This window comes from Dipteris shenzhenensis, chromosome 3 (genome assembly GCF_047967505.1).
Source record: "Dipteris shenzhenensis isolate YYH24624 ecotype China chromosome 3, Dip_SZ_1.0, whole genome shotgun sequence".
In the NCBI taxonomy this organism is placed as follows: Eukaryota; Viridiplantae; Streptophyta; class Polypodiopsida; order Gleicheniales; family Dipteridaceae; genus Dipteris; species Dipteris shenzhenensis.
The window spans coordinates 5,568,520-5,587,579 of NC_141598.1; the positions used below are offsets into that span (position 1 = coordinate 5,568,520).

Here is a 19,060-nt window from a genome sequence, read left to right on the forward strand (position 1 = left end):
TGTCTCCCTTGTACATCATGGAGATTAAGGGTTGAGGAACTAAGGGTTTAGGGGGAGCATAGGAGTGGGAGAGGAAGAAGGTGTAAGAGCATGGGGGAAAGAAGAGAGAGGAGGGAGGAGGAGGAGGGAGGAGGAGAAGGAATAGAACTTCCATTTAAATATGGATCCAACATGTCTTTCATCTTATAAAACTTCAAGGTTTTTAATTGATAGAATTATGTGAAAATTTATGAATTTTCTAGATTACAAAGCTCCTCTTTTGAACCCTGGGTGCACACTTCAAGGGACTAGGGTACTAGAATTTCAAAAGTGGTAGAGTTCAAGGTGAAGTGAAGGAAAGTAAGGCCTTAGAAGTGTTCTTGCAGTAGTCGATAAAGCTTTGGGTCCTAAAACCCTATGAATTCAAGTGCATAATTTTTCTAAGAGTAGCACATAGGAAAGGCCATCATGGGTATGCACTCTCGTAGCAATAAAAAATTGTAAGCAAACTTCTTATCAAGAGCATTACAAAGATACTATGTGGAAGGTGAAATATCACATTGATTCACAACATAAATTTGTTGAAAAACTCTCATCCATTCAAGGAAATCTCCATGCCATCATATGATTTTCATTGTACACAATCAATTGTGTACTTATACTCACCATATATAATCTCTACTAGTTATATGCTCACCCACAATACTTTGGATACTTACTAATCACTTGCATGTTCACACTCATTATCTATGCTACCAATTCCACACACAATGACTACAATTGCAAACATATTTTTAGTAGCAGGGCGAGTTCACCAAGGGACATGAAAAGGTTTTAAACTAAAAAAACCCTCAAAATTTATGGAAGTTTAGGTGTCAAGTTGTGCCACTAGTGTAAGGCCTAACTCTCCAAAATCCTTTATATCATCATTGTGATATGATGGGACTATGTGCAATAGCAAAGTGGAAAAACTATAGGACCTTTAAGGCCAAATGCACAAGTGGCAAAAGATCTTTAGAGGACAAATTATGCAGGAGCTAAAAGGGCAATGGCTCTAAAACCAATAGAAGGAATTGATCAAGAAGAGGCAAGCTAAGCTACGAGGTATAATAGTGATCCATGGCTACAAAGAAGAGAGAGTGTTATTTATCCGCAGTGAGCCTCTTAAGTAGCCACATGTTTACACATTTGTGCCTCATCCATAAGATCAACAAATGGAATCGTGACCCACAAATCAGGCCACTAATTTCTCAATCACACACCAACCACACATATGTGACACCTACACATACACGCCTCACACACACATAGATGTTCTCATGCATACTCATATGAGCCTTAGACTCTATGCACTAGTGCACCCAAAAGTACATCAACTTTCCCAATAGGGACCCTACCATGGCATGCATATTTTCTTATGTTTTACCACGTGTCACGCATGAGTGTCAAAAAATATGCATTGGGGTGCTTCTATCCTATGTGTGTATCTCTGATGGGTATGATACTTTGAATGGGCATCAAAGCAGGTAAGATTAAATCTCGTGCGGGTATCATAGCCATCGACGATGATAAACACGAAGAATAGAAGTTCCCTAATGCATTTTTTTGATGCTTATGTAGGATGCGTGGTGAAAAACAAGGAAAAATGGATGCTTGACCATGCAATTGATATCCGATGCATATGATACTTTGCACGAGCCTTAAAGGGGTAATTATGATCAAGTCATGTTCTTAGTATCATACCCATTGAAGACATGACGCATGGTGGAAAATAATAAGATATGCATGCCCATGCATGCAAATTATATATGATGGGTATGATACTTTTCAAATTATATCCAATGGGTATGATACTTTTCACGGGTGTTAAAGTGTGTAAGATTAAGTCCCCTACAAAGTCTCATAGTCATTAGAGATAAACACATAGGATAGAAGCGCCCAAATGTGTATTCGTTGACACTCATGCATGACGCATGGTAAGGAACAAGGAAAAATGGATGCCCAAATGAATCATCATGATACTTTGTAGAACCCTTTCAATAGGTAAGGCCCTTATACAAAGTTCAAGGATCGCACATATTTTGTATGGTGGGACATGCACATTGTCTCATTTTTGACCAAGGATGATGCATTACAATTAAAAAACTATTAATCATGCTTAGATCATACCTCTATGTATTAGATGGTCATGAAACTTTGGAAAGGCCTTTTAATGATTAAGGTCCTCTTATATTCACAAATATTAACAATGATCAGACATCATTTGTATGGTGGGACAAGCACATTTTCTCAAAGTTTACCATGGATTATGGATTAGTATTAAAAAACTAGGCATTGGTATGCTTTTACTATACCTATCTATAGAGGTAGAAGGTAGGTGCTAGAAATGGCCAATGAAGGCAAAAGAAGAAAGGCAGTTGACGAGACATGTGATTGCTAGTAGTAGACTGAATTGGCCACCCACTAGTGCAGAGAAGCTACCAGACTGCCAAGCTGGCTCGATCTAAATTGTAGACAGAGTAGACAAGCAATGGCAATGCACAGAATTGAGAGTAGATGTTGTAGCATTAGCACAAAAGCTAGGGAAGGAGCACATGGTAATCAGGTCATGAAATCTATTACTGCAATCAAGGGGATGGCAAATGCAAAAGAGGAGCAGCTAGCCAAATGAAAAGTACGATTCCTAAAGCCACGCACAAAGCCATCAATATTTGGCAAAGAAATTGCAAATAAATGTAGCATGTGCGAGAACAGGAGATTGTCGAAAGTCAGCATGTTCAGAGAACTGGCATGGTAGATTTTGTAGCAAGGTTACATGGCAACTTAGTACATGACCAAAGCATAGGTAGATAGACACAACCCATGGTAGGGAAAAGGTGAACCTCCCCCCCCCCCCCCCCCCCCCTCTCTCTCTCTCTCTCTCTCTCTCTCTCTCTCTCCCTCCCTCGCTCCCCCCCCTCTCTCTCTCTCCCCCCCCTCTCCCTCTCTCTCTATCTCTCCCCCCCCCTCTCTCTCTCTCTCTCTCTCTCCCCCCCCCTCTCTCCCCCTCTCTCTCTCTCTCTCCCTCCCTTCCCCCCCCGCCCACCCCCCCCCTCCCCCCCCCTCTCTCTCCCTCCACCCCCCCAATGTTGCTAAAGTGAAAAATGTTAGTTATTTGTCTTTACCCTTTTTCTTTCAAAGATTAACCTAGCTCTTTCTTATCTGTATTTGAACACAGAGAGAAGAAGAAGAAGAGAATAATTTTTTAACTTTAGGACACAAGGGGGGGGGAGAGAGAGAGAGAGAAAATGAGAAAAACATAGTTTCATTTTTATAAGCCTTTTGATGAAAAGCTATCTTGAAAAAGCTTAATTTTGACGGAAAGGAAAAAGCCCAAAATTCCAAAGGAAAGCAAACCACCAACCTTGTCATACAATGTGTGTAAGCCAAAAGATAAGGGAAGAATTTTGTGAGATGGAGACTTGATTGGAGAAGACTGATGAACATGGGACCCAATCAGGCTTCCGTTTGATTGAGAAAAATGACAAGATGGTTAGAAAAAATGTAGCTCCTTGTTTGCCCTTGCCGACCATATAGGTCTACTAAGAAGTAGCATCTTTTTGCGTGGTACAAGACCACCCTTAGGGAGCCTTAGGGCATAACCCCAGCAATTCTCTATGCTAAGGCAAGGTTGAGAAGGGAAACGTAGACAAAATCAATGATCCCCCTTTGAAAGTGTTTGTAATTAGAGTTGCCTCTCCCCTCCCACAAATGCCAATACTAGAGAACTATCCTTAAAGCAAGGTCCCCTTGAGTGCTCCCATGGCATCGATGCACATATAAGTCATTGTTTCACTCATCTTAAAACATGCCATGGTTCTTTGAGGAGATTGTGCGTTTTATGTGGACACCCTGGCCTTCCATGAGGCTTCATAGGCATGGCGTGGGTCGAATGAGCCACATGATAAGTTTGGAATATCTTTTACACATGCACAAGGCTAAGCATGTAGGGTTGGGTAAGATGATTGTGGATTCTCTAGCTTGTTATGTGTGGTTGGCTAGCTTCAATAACTTTCTTTAACAAGCAAAAGAAGAAATATGTTTTCACCTAGCACAAACTTGTCATCATGACCACCCAATCTCACATGAACGGCACTCCTCCACGAGGACCCCTATGTGAGGACGAAGTTTTGCATCATATGCATGATAGTGGGTAGACCTAGCACTTTAGGCCATTGTAAGTCCAAGGGAGCTCAAAAGTTTGATTAAGATTGCATGTATGGCATAAAGTCTTATCGATATTGAAGGGCATCCTAACAACATAAAATGGCACTTGCTTATTAAGGATTGCTTAAGCCAAAAGTAGATAGGCCAACATGCGAATGAATCTTCTCTTTGAAAACCTTGAACATACGCAGTTTCAAACAAGGAAGGGATGGACCATTTTAGCACATTTGTCTAAGATGAATGGCTATGTTGCTTATGTGCTAGTTGTCATCATGTGCATCAGCATACCATGGGCACCGCCGAAGGATAAGGGGCTAGGGACTGGCAAGATCACCCGCCCACATCCAATGTGCCATGGGCGGGCATGGGCAGTCACCCCTCCTCGAGCAGACTACGCCCAGGCCACGTGGGCACGCTGGTTGCGATTGCTTAGTTGGACTCTGGCTAGGTCAAGGATGCGTCCTAAGGTTTAGCAAACGACTTAAACCCTTGCTCACTCCAAATTTATTTTCGTTTGTCGCATGTTCTCTATTTCTTGCGCCGGTGGTTAAAAAAATTTCAATAACGAGCCACTTTAGTCTGTACAAGTCGTGGAAGGTCGACGAAGGCCTTAGACGTGCGCCATTTACTTTCTCTCTCTCTCTGTCTCTCTATCTCTCGTGAAAAGGCTTGTCGTACGGCGGGTATGATAGAAGTATACTTTAGAATGGAAGTTTAGTACGTTTGTGTTCCTTTTTCGCTCAGGTCCCCTGTTTGCCCGGAGGTTTGCCCTAGTCAGCTGTGGAAATGCCGGGGGCTGACGATAAGACAGAGAAGGAGTTAAAGGAGAGGGCAGCCGCAGAGTTGTTCGTGAAAATCGGCTTGGACGAACGTACCGCCAAAAGCGCAGTTGCTAATTCAAAAGTCACTTCAAACCTTTATAACGTGATCCACGAGGTTGACTTACTTCCTCCATCTTACTATGAATTCTTTGTGAATTTGCTCGTCTTATCGCTACGTCAGTGGAGCGTTAGGCAAGCCAGCGATATCAACGCGACCTTATATAGATGGTCAACACTTCTAAACAGTAGTCAGGTCGAAGTCATGATAAATCTTTGAGCAACTTCGTCTACTCCAGTTAACAAAGGAAGGAGTCCATAATGTAATGTAAGAAATTAAGCATGATGGAAGTCTAAATTAGTGATGGAAGTTGAACATCAGATTATAAGTCTAAATTAGAGTTTTCATCCCTGACTCGTTGCAACTTTAATAGCTGCTCCACTTCAATAGTCCTTTGTACATAAAGAACATAGTGTAGTACTTCCTTCAGAGACGTAGTTACGATAAGGGTCAAGGGCTTTATCCACTCATTATCTAGCCAAAGACAAAAATTATTTTGTTGTACAAATGGCAGATAGCCTAGCATCAATGGATATACAACACACAGTGCCCCATCTCATCATTTGTAGACGCAGTGGTACTATTCTAACACCTTACTCATACATAGAGAATCCTCAGTGCTGGTTGCCTCAAATAACTCTCCTAAATGGCAGGCTCCGTAGAAGAGACAACATTGGTAAGGTAGGCCCTACTCAACCCAGACAAGTAGAATTCAGGTTTCTAGTAGATTGGAAGGAAGGCCAGACAAGTAGAAAGCCTCTTGTGGTAGAAATTTTGCTACAAGACATGCCTCATGTCTCTTTTAAGGGGATGCAAGGTCGAACCTTTAAAAGGCCAACCATTCTCCTTCTCATCTGATCTGCTGGTGTAAGTTCATCAGTGTTTAGGGAAGGTGATCATGGGTCTTTGATCTAATATGCAGTTCAGGAACTTCATGCCTAAGAAGATTTTGTCATATCCGTCAAGCCAGTTGTCTCATAAGGATACAACATACTTATTGGGACAATTAGTCCATAAAGATGTTGGATTTTGAAGGTCTAAAGCGCCATAATGCCTAATGCCAGAATGGGAATTAGCAGGTTAAGAGCATCTCTAGGCTTTCAAATGGTGACATCAGTTTCCAAGCAAATAGTAATTAAAGCCACGGGGTAATGGCCAGCTAGTGTATAGTTAAGGTGAAGTGACAATGAATGCAGGGGACAGAAGATATTAGAGGGATGAAGTGAGACGAAGCATTGCTTGTATAATGTGAGATGATCGTTTTGGACACTTTAAGATGAAGGATTGTCTGGTTATGCTTTTAGGGTAATCATTTAGGTTGTCGGGAATGGTGGCAATGTATGCTTTTGATCCTGTCATCAGGAATGAATCTCTTTGTCTTGTATACAAGGTTTATTTATTGTAAACAGTGGATGAAGTAAGGAACCATTTTCCTCTCATTCAGGGTAATACTTAATTGTTTTAAGTACATGATACCTTTAGAAGGAAAGTATGATGCGTGGCTTAATCGGTATAGGTCTTAAGGTAATGAGCATCGAGGCATCCCTGTAACAGTGCAGCTTACCAAAATCACATACCTCCCACTCCCTCTGAGCTCGGATTCTCTCGTCATTGTTACAATCTTGACCCCTAGTACGGCTAAGTGTTCACAATATTATAGCTTGACTTATCCTGTACTACTATATTATCTGTGATATCATCTGCTGTGCTACCTTTAAGTTGCTATAGTTCACACACATCTTGATACGTCGCATCTCGTTGAAGTCTGGCGAAGTAATAAAGTTTGCATGAATCCAATGCTGACCCTTTATGCAAAAGGAAGGATACAATACAAGTTCTCGTGAGCACCTCCTGAGATAATAATAGAAAGCCGAATAACCGCGTGACAAAGAAGGCGATGGAAGCTTGAATTTGAAGGGTGAGCGGCCTAGAGGACGATTGAAAGGCTAACTGTGTGGCAAAGAAGGGGATGAAAGCTTGCATTTGAAGGGTGAGCGTTATAGAGGACAGTTTTCTAACAAAAGTGAAAGGTGAGAGGATGGACTGGAAGGCAGTGCGTGCTGATAAAAAATTCAACCGTGGTTATAGAATTCTGTCCAGAAGGAATCCATTAACCTCGGGTTTGGAAAGGCATCTGACAAGTCTTCAATCTGTGTGAACGGATCAGGAAAGGAAGCTTTTTCCCACTGACTGCAGAGTGGGCAAAGCTGAGTAGGGCACCACAAATTACCTAATGATTTTTGTGATCCTGCTGGAGGCTTTTTGAGTGAAGTGGGCTAATAATCCATAGAAATTGGAGGTTGGTTGTTGAGTGAATGGAAACCAAACACCTGTTAGGGTCATGAGTGGAAACAAGTCCAGTAATTGCTTCTCAGCCTACAATGACGCATTGCCTCAAAGGTTTTGATCGGATGCCATGGAAGTGTGGCAATGGGAGAATGGGAAGGTAGTTAGTGAATCTAAAAAATGGTTAATGTATTTTCACTCCCTATGCACACAGCTATGATTCAATTCAAAGCTTTTACTGAAATCTGGGAGGGTCATCATGTACATCCTCACCAGTATATCCAATTTTGCTGGAGGTATATGCCAAGTTCACCTATAGTATCATATTACTTTGGGAACATGGTTTATCATCAAGAGAGGAAGTGTAAAGGTTTCTAGGCATCATGTCATATGACAAACCCAACCCTTCAAAACACTCCTCCATGTTCTAGCAAGACCTCTCCTCTAATTCCTGAGTCGTTTAGAGTTGAAAGAAGCAGATTAGACAATGGCAACCTTCTGGAGTTATTTCTTACAAATATAGGATCAAAAGGAAATAAAAAGAAGAAGGTACAGTCTGATAAAGAAGATGATGAGGTGCCCCCCCTACAATTATAGGACCAAAAGGAAAGAAAAAGATGAAAGTACAGCCTGTTAAAGAAGATGATGAGAAAGAAGAGGAGAAGCTAACGTCTGAGTTGGAAGAGAATTTCTAATTAGAAGTTGAATAAGAATTGTGGAATAGGGCATTCAGGGGAATTCTGGAAAGAATGAAGTGTGGTGCACAGTTGTAATAGACAAGGGTTTGAAGAATGGACTGCAGGAAATTGTAATGCACGTGATAAACTTGGTCATGACACTGATGACTTTGGCACAAGAGAAAACAAGATTCAATCATCAATCAAGTGGGTAGGGAGGAACAGACAAATGTAAGGGTTACTGCAGAAATGAAAGGCCGTACAGTAGCCAAAGATTATGATAGGGCTATTGCAGAATAAGAGGCCATAGCTTTAAAAGAGATAGGTACAGGTATCTAAACAGGAAGATCATGTGCTAATTCTGCTATGAGGAAGGTCATTTAAGGCTCAAATGCCCAATCTGTAATAGGAATTTGGAGATCTTGAAGGCTGTACTAAATGCATAGAAGTGTCATTTTATATGTGAGAAACATTTAAGCAATGTGCCAATGAAACAGAATCAGCTTATTGTCCAACAAAGGATCATGTGGCAGCCAGAGTCTAGGTTTAAATATTGATGGATCGAATGCAAATTGCACAGTGAAGGAAAAACAGTGGATCATCCCTCTCAGGTGAGGTGAATCAATTGTAAAGCCGGGGAGACCTATAAAAGCATGAATATTTGGATAGCAGGTCAATTGATGGAGTTAGCACCTTATTGCAGACTTTTTTAAGGACATTGAAATTATTGTAGAAGCAAAATGACATGTTTTCACGGATCTGCACCGTACGGATCTCCACGCAGCAGCATCCCCTAGCCTGGCCATATCGGCAGCCCCTAGCCTCGCCATTTCGCTCAGCGCAGCCCCTTTTCGCTGCCCTGCTTGGCCTCGCCATTGCGCTGCCAGCCCACGCAGGGTCTGCCTCGCTTTTTTTTTTTTTCGCTGCCAGGTTCTTTGCCTTTTGCAGCCCCGCTGGTATTGCAGCCGTGCTCGTTTTCCAGCCTGCAACGTGAGCACAGCATCAGCCAGCCTTTCGGTCGCAAAAAAGCCTGCAAACAGATTTTCGCCATGACAGCAGCAGCCTGGTGTGCCAGCCCCTATTGTGATCCAGATTCGGGTACCTGCAGCCTGTTGCGCCATTGATAGCCTGCTCTCCTTGCCAGGTGGAGTCTTTCCATTCTGCTTTTAAGGATTCTCTTGTCATTATCAAATTACAACAAATGAAAGACGCTCCCTTAAAGCATGGAAAAACCTGGTAATTCACCCGGCATTTCAAGGACACCTCAGGCATCATCTACCACACAATATCATGTTCAGATTGCACAACCAGCCCATTTCGGAGCTTTCGCATCGTGGGTCTTCTGTCACGTGCCCTCCTAGTGATTTGGACCACATCCTATATCTTCTGCGTGAGGCACCTCAATTACATTACTTCCTCAGCACAGTACAGGTTGTGTTCCACGAGACTCGAAGATACCGAGAACTAGATATTCCTCAAGAGTTTGCTGTCCATCTTTGGAGAGAATTTTACCCCTCACCTTCGGCATCTCCAGGGTACTCTCCACCTCCTTCAGCTCCCAGATATCCTCCTCTACAGGTTGTATCTTCTCCAAGACAGTATTTACACTCCGACTCCTTGAGTTGTACTTCAACATCGAGTGGCCCTAGCTGATCAACTGGTTCAAGAAATGCAAGACATTCTACTCCAAGCAGGGATCATATGCGAAAAGCGCAAGAGCGGTATCAACGGTCTGCCAACACACATAGACGTCACCTAGAATTTAACACTGGTGACATGGTGCTATTACTTGTAGCCCCACATTGCTATAAGGCGGTTAAGTCTGTGTTTCCTAAGTTGCGACCAAGATACTATGGACCTTTCCGGATCGTCAAGAAAAATTCACCTTTAAGTTACAAATTGGACTTACTACCATCATGGGGTAAAATCCATCCAACATTTCATGTTTCTTAGCTAAAGACATACATTCCAGGCGATGAAGCAGTTCCTCCTGCAGGTGATTATGTCCCAGAAATCGAAGACGATTATGTTCTCCTTATTCCTGAGCGTATTCTGGACCATCGATAGCGAGAGACTCGACATCGACTTATCACGGAATTCCTTGTTCTTTGGCGAGATCTGGACGACTCCGATGCTACTTGGCAATCTGATGAAGACTTACAGCAGTACCCTGACATTTTACAGCAGTATTTTCAGAATTTACAGTGATATTTTCTACATCAGTTCATTATCTCCACCAGTGTCTTATTTTGAGTGGGAGGGGATGTCACGATCTGTGACGTATTCCTTCCTCTATTTCTAGACTTATGGATGGTTTGATGAATGGACACTTGTGGAAGGGTATGCCCTTTCGACGGGACACTTCCTATGAGGCACAACCCTTGCCCTTTCGACGGGACACTTCCTATGAGGCACAACCCTTCACAAGAGACACTCTATTGAAGAGACATTTCTATTGTAATGTACTCTCTCATCAAGGATCACACCCTTCACAAGGGGTACACACCTCTTCATGCACATACCCTTTGGAGTAGTGGAGAGATAAGGATGGGTGAGATAAGATAGAGAAGTGGCAAAAGTGAGTGTAATTGAGTATGCATGTGCTTTCTAAGTTAGGAATGTAATCTTGCATCTTTGTCGGAACCGGTACATAAGTGTAAGTGGTTCCTTTAGTTTTTTATGTTTTAAATAAGTCATTCTTTCTGTACATGCTTTCTTTCATTCATATGCGAGAGAGAGAGAGAGAAAGAGAGAGAGAGAGAGAGAGAGAGAGAGAGAGAGAGAGAGATTTATTCCCTTTTTTGGGTCAGTTTTGTTTCTTGATTTGTTTGTTTATTTTTTCTTAGTCTTCTTCTTCCTTTCTTGTTATCTTTCTTAATGGACGTATTTTACTAAGCACTGGGTGTGCCCAAGACACTCCGTGGGCTTTTAGAAACCGAGTATAGTTGCTTATGCTTGGACACTAAGGACGACATAAGTTGCTTTGCTTGCTGAGTATCTCTACGTTTTGTTTTTAATTTTTTTTGTTACCTCATTTTTCTTCTCTTTTGTTTTCTCTTTTAATTTCTTCTTAGAATTTTGGTCTTTAGAACAACAACAATTTGAATTTGTACAATTGGATATATTCTAGTTTTGCGAAGGTATATAGACAGTAAAGGTAATCTTGATGATATCTATATATGAAGTCTCCCATTATATGATTGAGATGACATTGAAATAGAATGACTTGAGTGTCCCCATCTCTCTCATGGAATTTCTTGTGTGGTTTGATCCACCGTAGGTAGTACATTGATCATTGTTGCACTAGGCTTAACACGATTCTTCTTACATTCTTATCATGGTATCGAAGCAGCTTTAGCTAAGCAATGGTTTGTTTTAGAAGTGTTTGGTTATTATGATTTGGTACACTCATCCGCTATAGTGAGAGGTTCTTCATTCCTTTGAAAGATTTCCTGAGAGAGAGATCTAAGAATTTAATCTGGAATAGCCTACTCTTCACCCAGTCTATTCTGTTGAGAGAGAGAGAGAGAGAGAGGTCTCCATTGAGAAGGTGTGTGGAAAGAAAGAAAGAAAGAAAGTTTATCAAAGTCTTCGGAAGACCGATGGGTTTATGAGATTGCGAAAAAACCTGAATATAATGAGCTGTGGTAGTGGAGCTACTAAACGAGCATCCACACCAATGCAAAATGCAATAAAATGCAAAATGGCAGTACTAAGTCCTAAGTACAACATAGTCATATCCCGACTATATATATATATATATATATATCAATCTCAGCATCATCGTCGGCATCATCATCATAACCATCATCATCATCATCGTTAGCAACAGGACATCAGGATGGATGAGGCTGTGGAAGCGGAGGCATGAGGTCAGCAATAGAACGTTGTCGCCCCCTCAAGGGTGTAGTCCTGGTACGTCTCTTGGTCGTAGCTCTGCGTCTAACCAAGGCCACTGTGACCCCCGTCGGTCAGGCTCCGACCCTAAACAAGGAGGGGATGTCCCTAAGTGTGATTTGTGAGTCAATCCTCTGTCTGAGCTATCGGGTCACAGGCTCCGGGTCGCGGTCATGTCGAGGTCTCGCCTCATGGGGGTCTATGTGATCTGGTTGAAAGAACTCTGTGATAGAGCTCTGAGAGGTATCAGTCAAGGGAGAAGTCTGCTCCTGTCTCCGTGCTCGGGAGTATCCTATCTAGGTGTCTGAGCATCTCATAAATGAAACCAGCCAAACATCGCTGGTCTGGGTAGGAGAGGACACGAGCCAACATCCCATAACTATCTCTGAAGAGGCAGTACAAATGCCCTCGGATCTCATAGTAAACAGGACACCTGAAGATGAAATGCTCCTCTGTCTCAATCTCCTGCATGTCACACAGTGTGCATATGCGCCTCTCCCTGGGTAACCGCTCTGCTTGGCCGCTCTCGATACGAAGTCTGTGTGAAGAGACCCGGAACTGCCCAAGGGAGATCCTCAGCGAGTGGGGTAGGTTAGTTTGCGTGTATGCTGGTGGATCAATGAACCCCTCCGTTGTGATATGTAAGAAGTGATCTCTATAGAAGCTGAGCTTCACTGGAAGATCACTCGGGCCCAACCAAGTACGGAATGTGTGTAGCTGTAGTAGATCCTCACGGATAACCTGGTTGACCTTGTGTGATAGGAGGGGAGAGAAAGGAGCATCCATGCTGTACTGGAAAGGGGGTACTCTGTCCATGTGGAGCCCTAGTCCTGCAAACCATCTCTCTGCGCGTGCATACCAACACCTCTGATCTCCCCCTGCTGCAAGTGTCATAGAAGAGGACAGTGCTAGCCATGGTATCTTGCTACGCCCGGATGTGAAATCTCCATACTCCCTGACTCGGTACAGCTAAAATGCTGCATCTAGCTGTAATGGGGGTGATCCAAACTCCGCCCGAATGATTTGGTGAGGGACGGATGGCTTACCACGGATCATCCATGATAACATGAGCCGCTCCACCTTGGCCCACTCTGTATCCGACAAATCTAGCCCCCAACATGGCCTGCCATACATCCCTACAGGACGGACCAAGGAGTCAAAAAGCAACCCTTTGGTCCGTGGATCCTGAAAATGAGAGCGGAAGCACTGTCTCTCATGTCTAGCGAATGAAGCATATCCTCTGCTCAGGCGCGCCTGCATCGCGGGTCTCATGGTGAAGGTGGGTCCGGAAAAGACGACCCCCAGATAAGTGTATGATGAAACTACCTCAAGAGGGGACCCCTCAAAAGTGAAATGCTCATTGCGCATGATGACTCGGGATGTATTGAAGATCATAACCTTGGTTTTACCCAAGTTGACCTTTACATCATGAGACTCAGAAAAGGACTGTAGTGCGTCAAGGTGTCTTTGGAGCCCCTCTGCTGAGGACGACAAGAGAGCCACGTCATCTGCATAAAGTAATATCCGGATTAGTGTGCCCGCGAGAGAGCAACCTACCCCACCCTATGCCTGCATCACTATCTCGAGCTCATTGTTGTAGAGGCCAAACAAAGTAGGTGATAATGGGCACCCTTGTTTGAACTCGATAGTGCTCATGATCTCGTCTTTCCATCCAAATCCTATCCGGACTCTGCCTGAAACTTGCTCATAAAGTGTCACGACAGCCCAAATGATCTCTTGGTCGTAACCCAGATCTTGTAGGCGTCGTAAGATATGGGCTCTCGGGATGGTGTCAAATGCTTTGCGGAAGTCCACAAAGCAACAGTAAACCCTCTGCCTCTGTGCCCCTGCCTCCTCGATGATACATCAGAGCACGAGAATGTGGTTGATGGTCCCATGATTTTGCCTCAAACCGGCCTGTCCCGTTGCTCTGAGTCCTTGACACTCCGCAAATCTGCTGACCTCAGAATCAAGTACTGATGCATAAATCTTGGACGTGACATGTCCAATCATGATGGTCTTGTAGTTCTCCGGGTTCATGGGATCCCGTGCCTTGTGGATGGGTGAGATAGTGTTGATGGTCCAGGTGCGTGGAAACCCCAAGCAAATGGCTTCATTAAATAGCTTGGCTAAGATCGGGGCTAGCAGGTTAATCCCATATGCAATGAACTTAGTGCATAGTCCCTCATGATCCTTCACTCGGCCATTATGAAGTTTCATTACGGCATCCTTTACCGCCCCCTAGTGAAGAGGGTGCAAGATGTGGGGTGTGGCATATGTGATAGGTTAGGGGTTGGCTGTTTTGGGATATCATAGAGCGTGCGTGCATAATTAGGCCACACCTAAGTGTCAGTGAGTGGTGGGGGGGACCGTCCCTGTAGAAATCTCCGCCAGATGTCCTTAGAGTTGTTACTGAACAGAATGTTCAGTAGCTCCTCCTCGTTCCAACGCACGAAGTCAAGTTTCTTCTTGCATACCAGACGGCGGTACTTGCGTAGCGTCACTGATTCGCTCAAAGGCTGTTTTTGGTTTCGAATATGAGCTGACGGCGTAAAGCCTTACACTCATCATCGTACCAGCTATTACAGGGTATGGTCCCAGGGGGTGGTGGATAGGTGGAGTGGGTGGTGTGGAAAAAAGCGTGAAGAGCAGCCTCATGTAGTGAGCGAGTGACTATGGCAGCACGGTCTTCTAGTAAGGGTATAAAGTCAATGTATGCGAGAAGAATGTATAGACGACCAGAGTAAGTAGGTGAGTGATCACGATCAAAGCGTATATCATGGTAAGTGGAGTAAGAGCTCAACGGCGTAGAAAGTGCTGTGCGGCGGGGAGTAGAAATGCTAAAGAAAAGATAGGTATGGTTAGCCCCTAGAGGGAGAGGTGCTACGGTAAAGTCAGTGATGCGAGATGTGAAGGCAGGGGATCCCATGATGTAGTTCACAACACTGAAGCCCCCATATGGAAAGCAAGTGAAGCCACCTGATGCAGGCCATCTGTCAAGACCATTATAGATAATGAGATCATGCATCCTGCTGAGGTCTAATAGGGCCTGCCCATAGGATGTGAGCGGTTTTTGCCTGTCAATCAAAACTCGTAGCATACCTGCCTCCTCAAGGTCAATGTCTGGCAGTTGAGTGGAATCATCCTTGAAGTCGAGTGGTACTTGACGAGCGCTTGTTCTCGCGTTGAAGTCCCCAACTAGGAGGACTTTTTTGCGGTTAGAGAAGTCAACGATGGGCTGATAAAGAGCAGCAAATGGGGATTGTCGCATCCTCCCCTCGAATATCTCTGGCAAAGCGGGAGGTCTCGGGGGAGAAGTAGCAAACAAATCCCGGTTATCCATGTGTCGGATCCGAATCCATAGAAACCTGGAGTGTGGATCTCTCTGCTCCACTGAGATGGTCCCCAAAAGTGTGGATCTGTAGAGGACTACGACTCCTCCCGATCCTCGAACCCCCCCTGTATCTTTTGTCTCATCTCTGTAGGCAGACTCCCATGTATACCTGTTGACTGCTGGTAGTGGGCGCTCTGGACTTTGATGTGTCTCTGTGTAAAAGACTATGTCGTGACCTGTATAGGATTATGAGAAGTTCCCTGGTTTTGACCATAAGGTACCATTACGATGTCTAAGTCTCATAGGCCCTGCCTCCTTATGTGGGAGGAGAGGTGGGTGCTCGACGGGGGCCTATAAGGAGTCGTCCATCTCGTGCTAGGCCCACTTTCCCTCTTTGCGGGCCTAATCCGGCTGCTGCAACAGGAAACGCCTCTCAAAACCTGTAGTGGAGTGAGGTCCTCGTCCATGGAGATCGCTGGCTTGTCTCGTAAGGCTGACCTACGACGTAAAGCTGAAAGTCGTGCTTGGGCGTCATGGAACTGGATGACAAGGGGCTGCTCTCGGGTGGGGTCCCTCCCAACCCGCCATGCTCTCTCAATCGTGTGCTCAGTCAACGAAGACCTGCGCATCTGCCATCAGGGTAGCTCAGTGCGGGGAATCCCACGTACTCTGATGTTGAGAGCCTTGCTGGCGCTCTGCTGCTGCTCTTGGAGGGTAGCCGAAACGGTTATCCTTGCAAGTTCCCGTTTGGCTATATCGACCCATCTAGACGTCTCCTCGATGGCAGATTGCATGCTCGCAATCTGTGCCTCCACGACTGGGGTGCTCCCTGGGACTGTACGTATAGCAGTGACCTGTCGAAGTTGTGAGATCTCCTGTCTAAGCCCCTGAATAAGATTTGGACTCGCATAGCCTGAGACTGCTTCTGTATGAGTTGTGCCTGCTCTTGGGTGAAGTGTGTCTGCTCTTGTGCGAGGCGTGACAGCTCCCTCTCGTGCTCTCGGATGCTCTGGAACTCCATCAGCAAATACTCCCAAGCCTCTGATGGGTCAGCTCGTTCGTGCTCTAACGGGTACTGATAGGACTCCAGCCTGGTGTGAGGAAGAGACTGGAGGCTGGGTGATGACTGGGTAAGATGGGTGCAGTATGGGGATGATGAGGCGATCCCAGCAGGGTGAGGGAGTGTGGGCTGATTGAGATGCAGAGGGGAGAGAAAGGTCGAGTACTGCGGAACAGTGTACGACCCCTCGAAAGTAGGTGTCATAACCGGGGAGAGAACTGCAGCGGGAGAAGAAGGGAGAGATGGAAGAGATGGTGTCAGTGACAACCCCTCTATCCTAGGGGAGGATGGGGCAATCGATGTCATGGGTAGGGGTATATCAGAGCCAGTAGCTGTAACAGTAGAGGTTGTGGGCAGAAGTGGAGCTGAAAGTGGAGCTGGAACTGGAGCTGGAGCTGACGCTGAGGCTGAAGCTGAGGCTGGCACTGAGGCTGAGTACGAGGCTGTAGCTGATGTAGCTGAAATCGAAGCTGAGACTGGAGCTGGAGCTGAAGCTGAGGCTGTGGCTGAAGCTAAGGCGGAAGTGGGGCCTGGGCCCCGCCTTTGCTTTGCTGTCCACTCCAAGCCCATTGTGGTTGTATCGTGTGTTCACATCTTCGAGTTTCAGCTGTGTCTGTTTTTTCTTGGCGGCTTTATCTGTATCCTTGCCACCTTTTCCCATTTCGTTTTGATTGATCCGTGTTCGGTGCAGGTCTTATTGCAGGAGTGGGAGGGGGAGCATGATGAGCTCCCTCCCCATGATGGGAGGTACCCCCAGGGGGGCTGAAAAGAGGCTGAGGGGTGGCGGGGGGGCTGTAGGTAGGCTGAGAGCAGGCGAGGGGAGCAGCAGCAGGTGGCAGGTGGCTGAGTGGAGGAGGCGGAGTAGAAGGGGAGAAGGAGGCTGCGCGGAGGGAGCTGCAGCAGTCGGGGCGGCAGAAGTGGAGCAGGAGGGGACTCTCAGCAGCCAACGAACTGAAACCGGCCCTCAGTAAACTAAAGGGCATTAAACTGTAACTAGCTTAGCATCCATGTCATTTACAGCCGCATTGCATATCTTTCAACCACTTCTTTAAACAAAAAACAACTTTGCAAAGAAACTGGATGGAGGCTAGAGTGCCCTTGCTCAATGAAACCAAACACAGAGACACTGATTGGCCCCAAACACTTTGGCGCCCCTTTCGGTATTTATTTAATTCCTTTGCAACGAAAAATAGTGCTCTTACACCAAGGGCTCACCCTTGCACTTTGCTACTCTAGCAGTCCACTGCACAAGCCAACGCTTGGCTTCAATATGCATCCAATTCTAGTGCACCCACTAATATTCAACTGCCAGGCAACTCACAACTGTGTCCAACCAAGAGTGGCAATGCATTCCATGAGTCCAAAACAAATGCTCAAACAGCCTCAAGGCTTGAAATGCACCTCTGGGGATTTGGCAATCTCACAATCCACTAACCGGCCTCTCAGGGCGACAATGCCTCAATTCAGTTCCCACATTGAGCAAATTCAATAGGATGGAGGGATTGAGTCTTGCGCCTTGATCTAGAAGAATCTCGGTCTAACAATCTTGTAGATACCATCTCGATCCAATAAGCAAAGCACCCCTTTTTAAACTAGGTTGCCATGCCCCTGCTTCATCCTCTGTGTCGGAGCCACAATCGAAAGGGCCCCTTGCCAAATCCTTTGTGCTACAGGGAAACTCCACAAACAATGTGGTATCATGTTGAGGTCTCTCTATGCAGAGTGGCCATCCATTCGCGTTTGATCCAACCACATGCCCATGGGTCCATGGGCCACCATCTATAAGAAATTGTAATCTTCTGCTCAAGTATGTGTGGGTGTGTGGATTTGTATGTGTGAGAGCATATTTTTATACTATGGTCTACACCCACTGTTGGGCGGCACTGATGACGTCAGTGGGGATGTCATAGTAGCTGGTCCTTGCTATGCGTGATGGAGTCTATGGTTTTCAATCTTATGAGTGACTATCATGAGATTGAAACTGCACTATGTTGTGTTTTTAGACGATGAGTTTGGGAATGTTCCTGGATTCATCTAGGTATATGCTTCTGCCGTATTAGCGGACATGCAAATTTCACCTTGTGAAGTTTTTGTCCAAGTTGCGGCTTGCTGGTATTGCGATAATTATTTCCATCTTAAATGATGCATTGCCCTATCAGCTAGATTTAGATGCTCATTTGGGAGAGACTAAAATGAATCGTTTAGACTTCACAAGCATTGAATGAAGATATTTTGGACTAGTTTTTGATTAGCCTTCTCCTTTATTGCTAGCCTTCGTCATGGCTGAGCCTGTCCTTCACCTTCGGAGTGCTGACAGAAACTCAGTACGAAGACTTTGTATAAGTGGATGCTCAAGTATGTGTGGGTGTGTGGATTTGTATGTGTGAGAGCATATTTTTATACTATGGTCTCACCCACTGTTGGGCGCTGAGGACATAAGTGGGGATCTCATAGTAGCTAGTCCCTGCTATGCATGATGGAGTTTATGGTTTTCAATCTTATGAGTGACTATCGTGAGATTGAAACTGCACTATGTTGTGTTGTTAGAGGATGAGTTTGGGAATGTGGATTCATCTAGCTATATGTAATCTTCTGCGAATGAAGGGTAGTTCATACGTGGGACTAGAATTTGATAATAACCTCCTAGGGCACCTCGTGCTCTACCCAATGTCGCTTTCTCAAAGGGGTCCGTGCAGCCGTGTCTAGTTATAGACAGTCGCGTGTAGTGTAGAAGACTAAGGG

General features: G+C 45.0%; 1 protein-coding gene across 2 annotated transcripts in view; it reads left to right on the forward strand.

Annotated features, from left to right (window-relative positions):
• The first annotated feature begins 4,680 nt into the window (after positions 1 to 4,680).
• The window catches only part of OVA9 (glutamine-tRNA ligase, putative / glutaminyl-tRNA synthetase, putative / GlnRS), a 187,316-nt gene continuing 172,936 nt past the window's right edge, over positions 4,681 to 19,060 (forward strand). Inside the window, exons 1-2 of one of the 2 annotated variants that reach the window (XM_087373033.1) lie at positions 4,681 to 4,801; positions 4,930 to 5,121. In XM_087373033.1, the coding sequence (XP_087229159.1) occupies positions 4,972 to 5,121 (150 nt within the window). In that variant the 5' untranslated portion in view covers positions 4,681 to 4,801; positions 4,930 to 4,971. Of the gene's footprint in view, positions 4,802 to 4,825; positions 5,122 to 19,060 lie in introns of those variants that run through there. The other variant, XM_087373034.1, reaches the window with a different exon arrangement.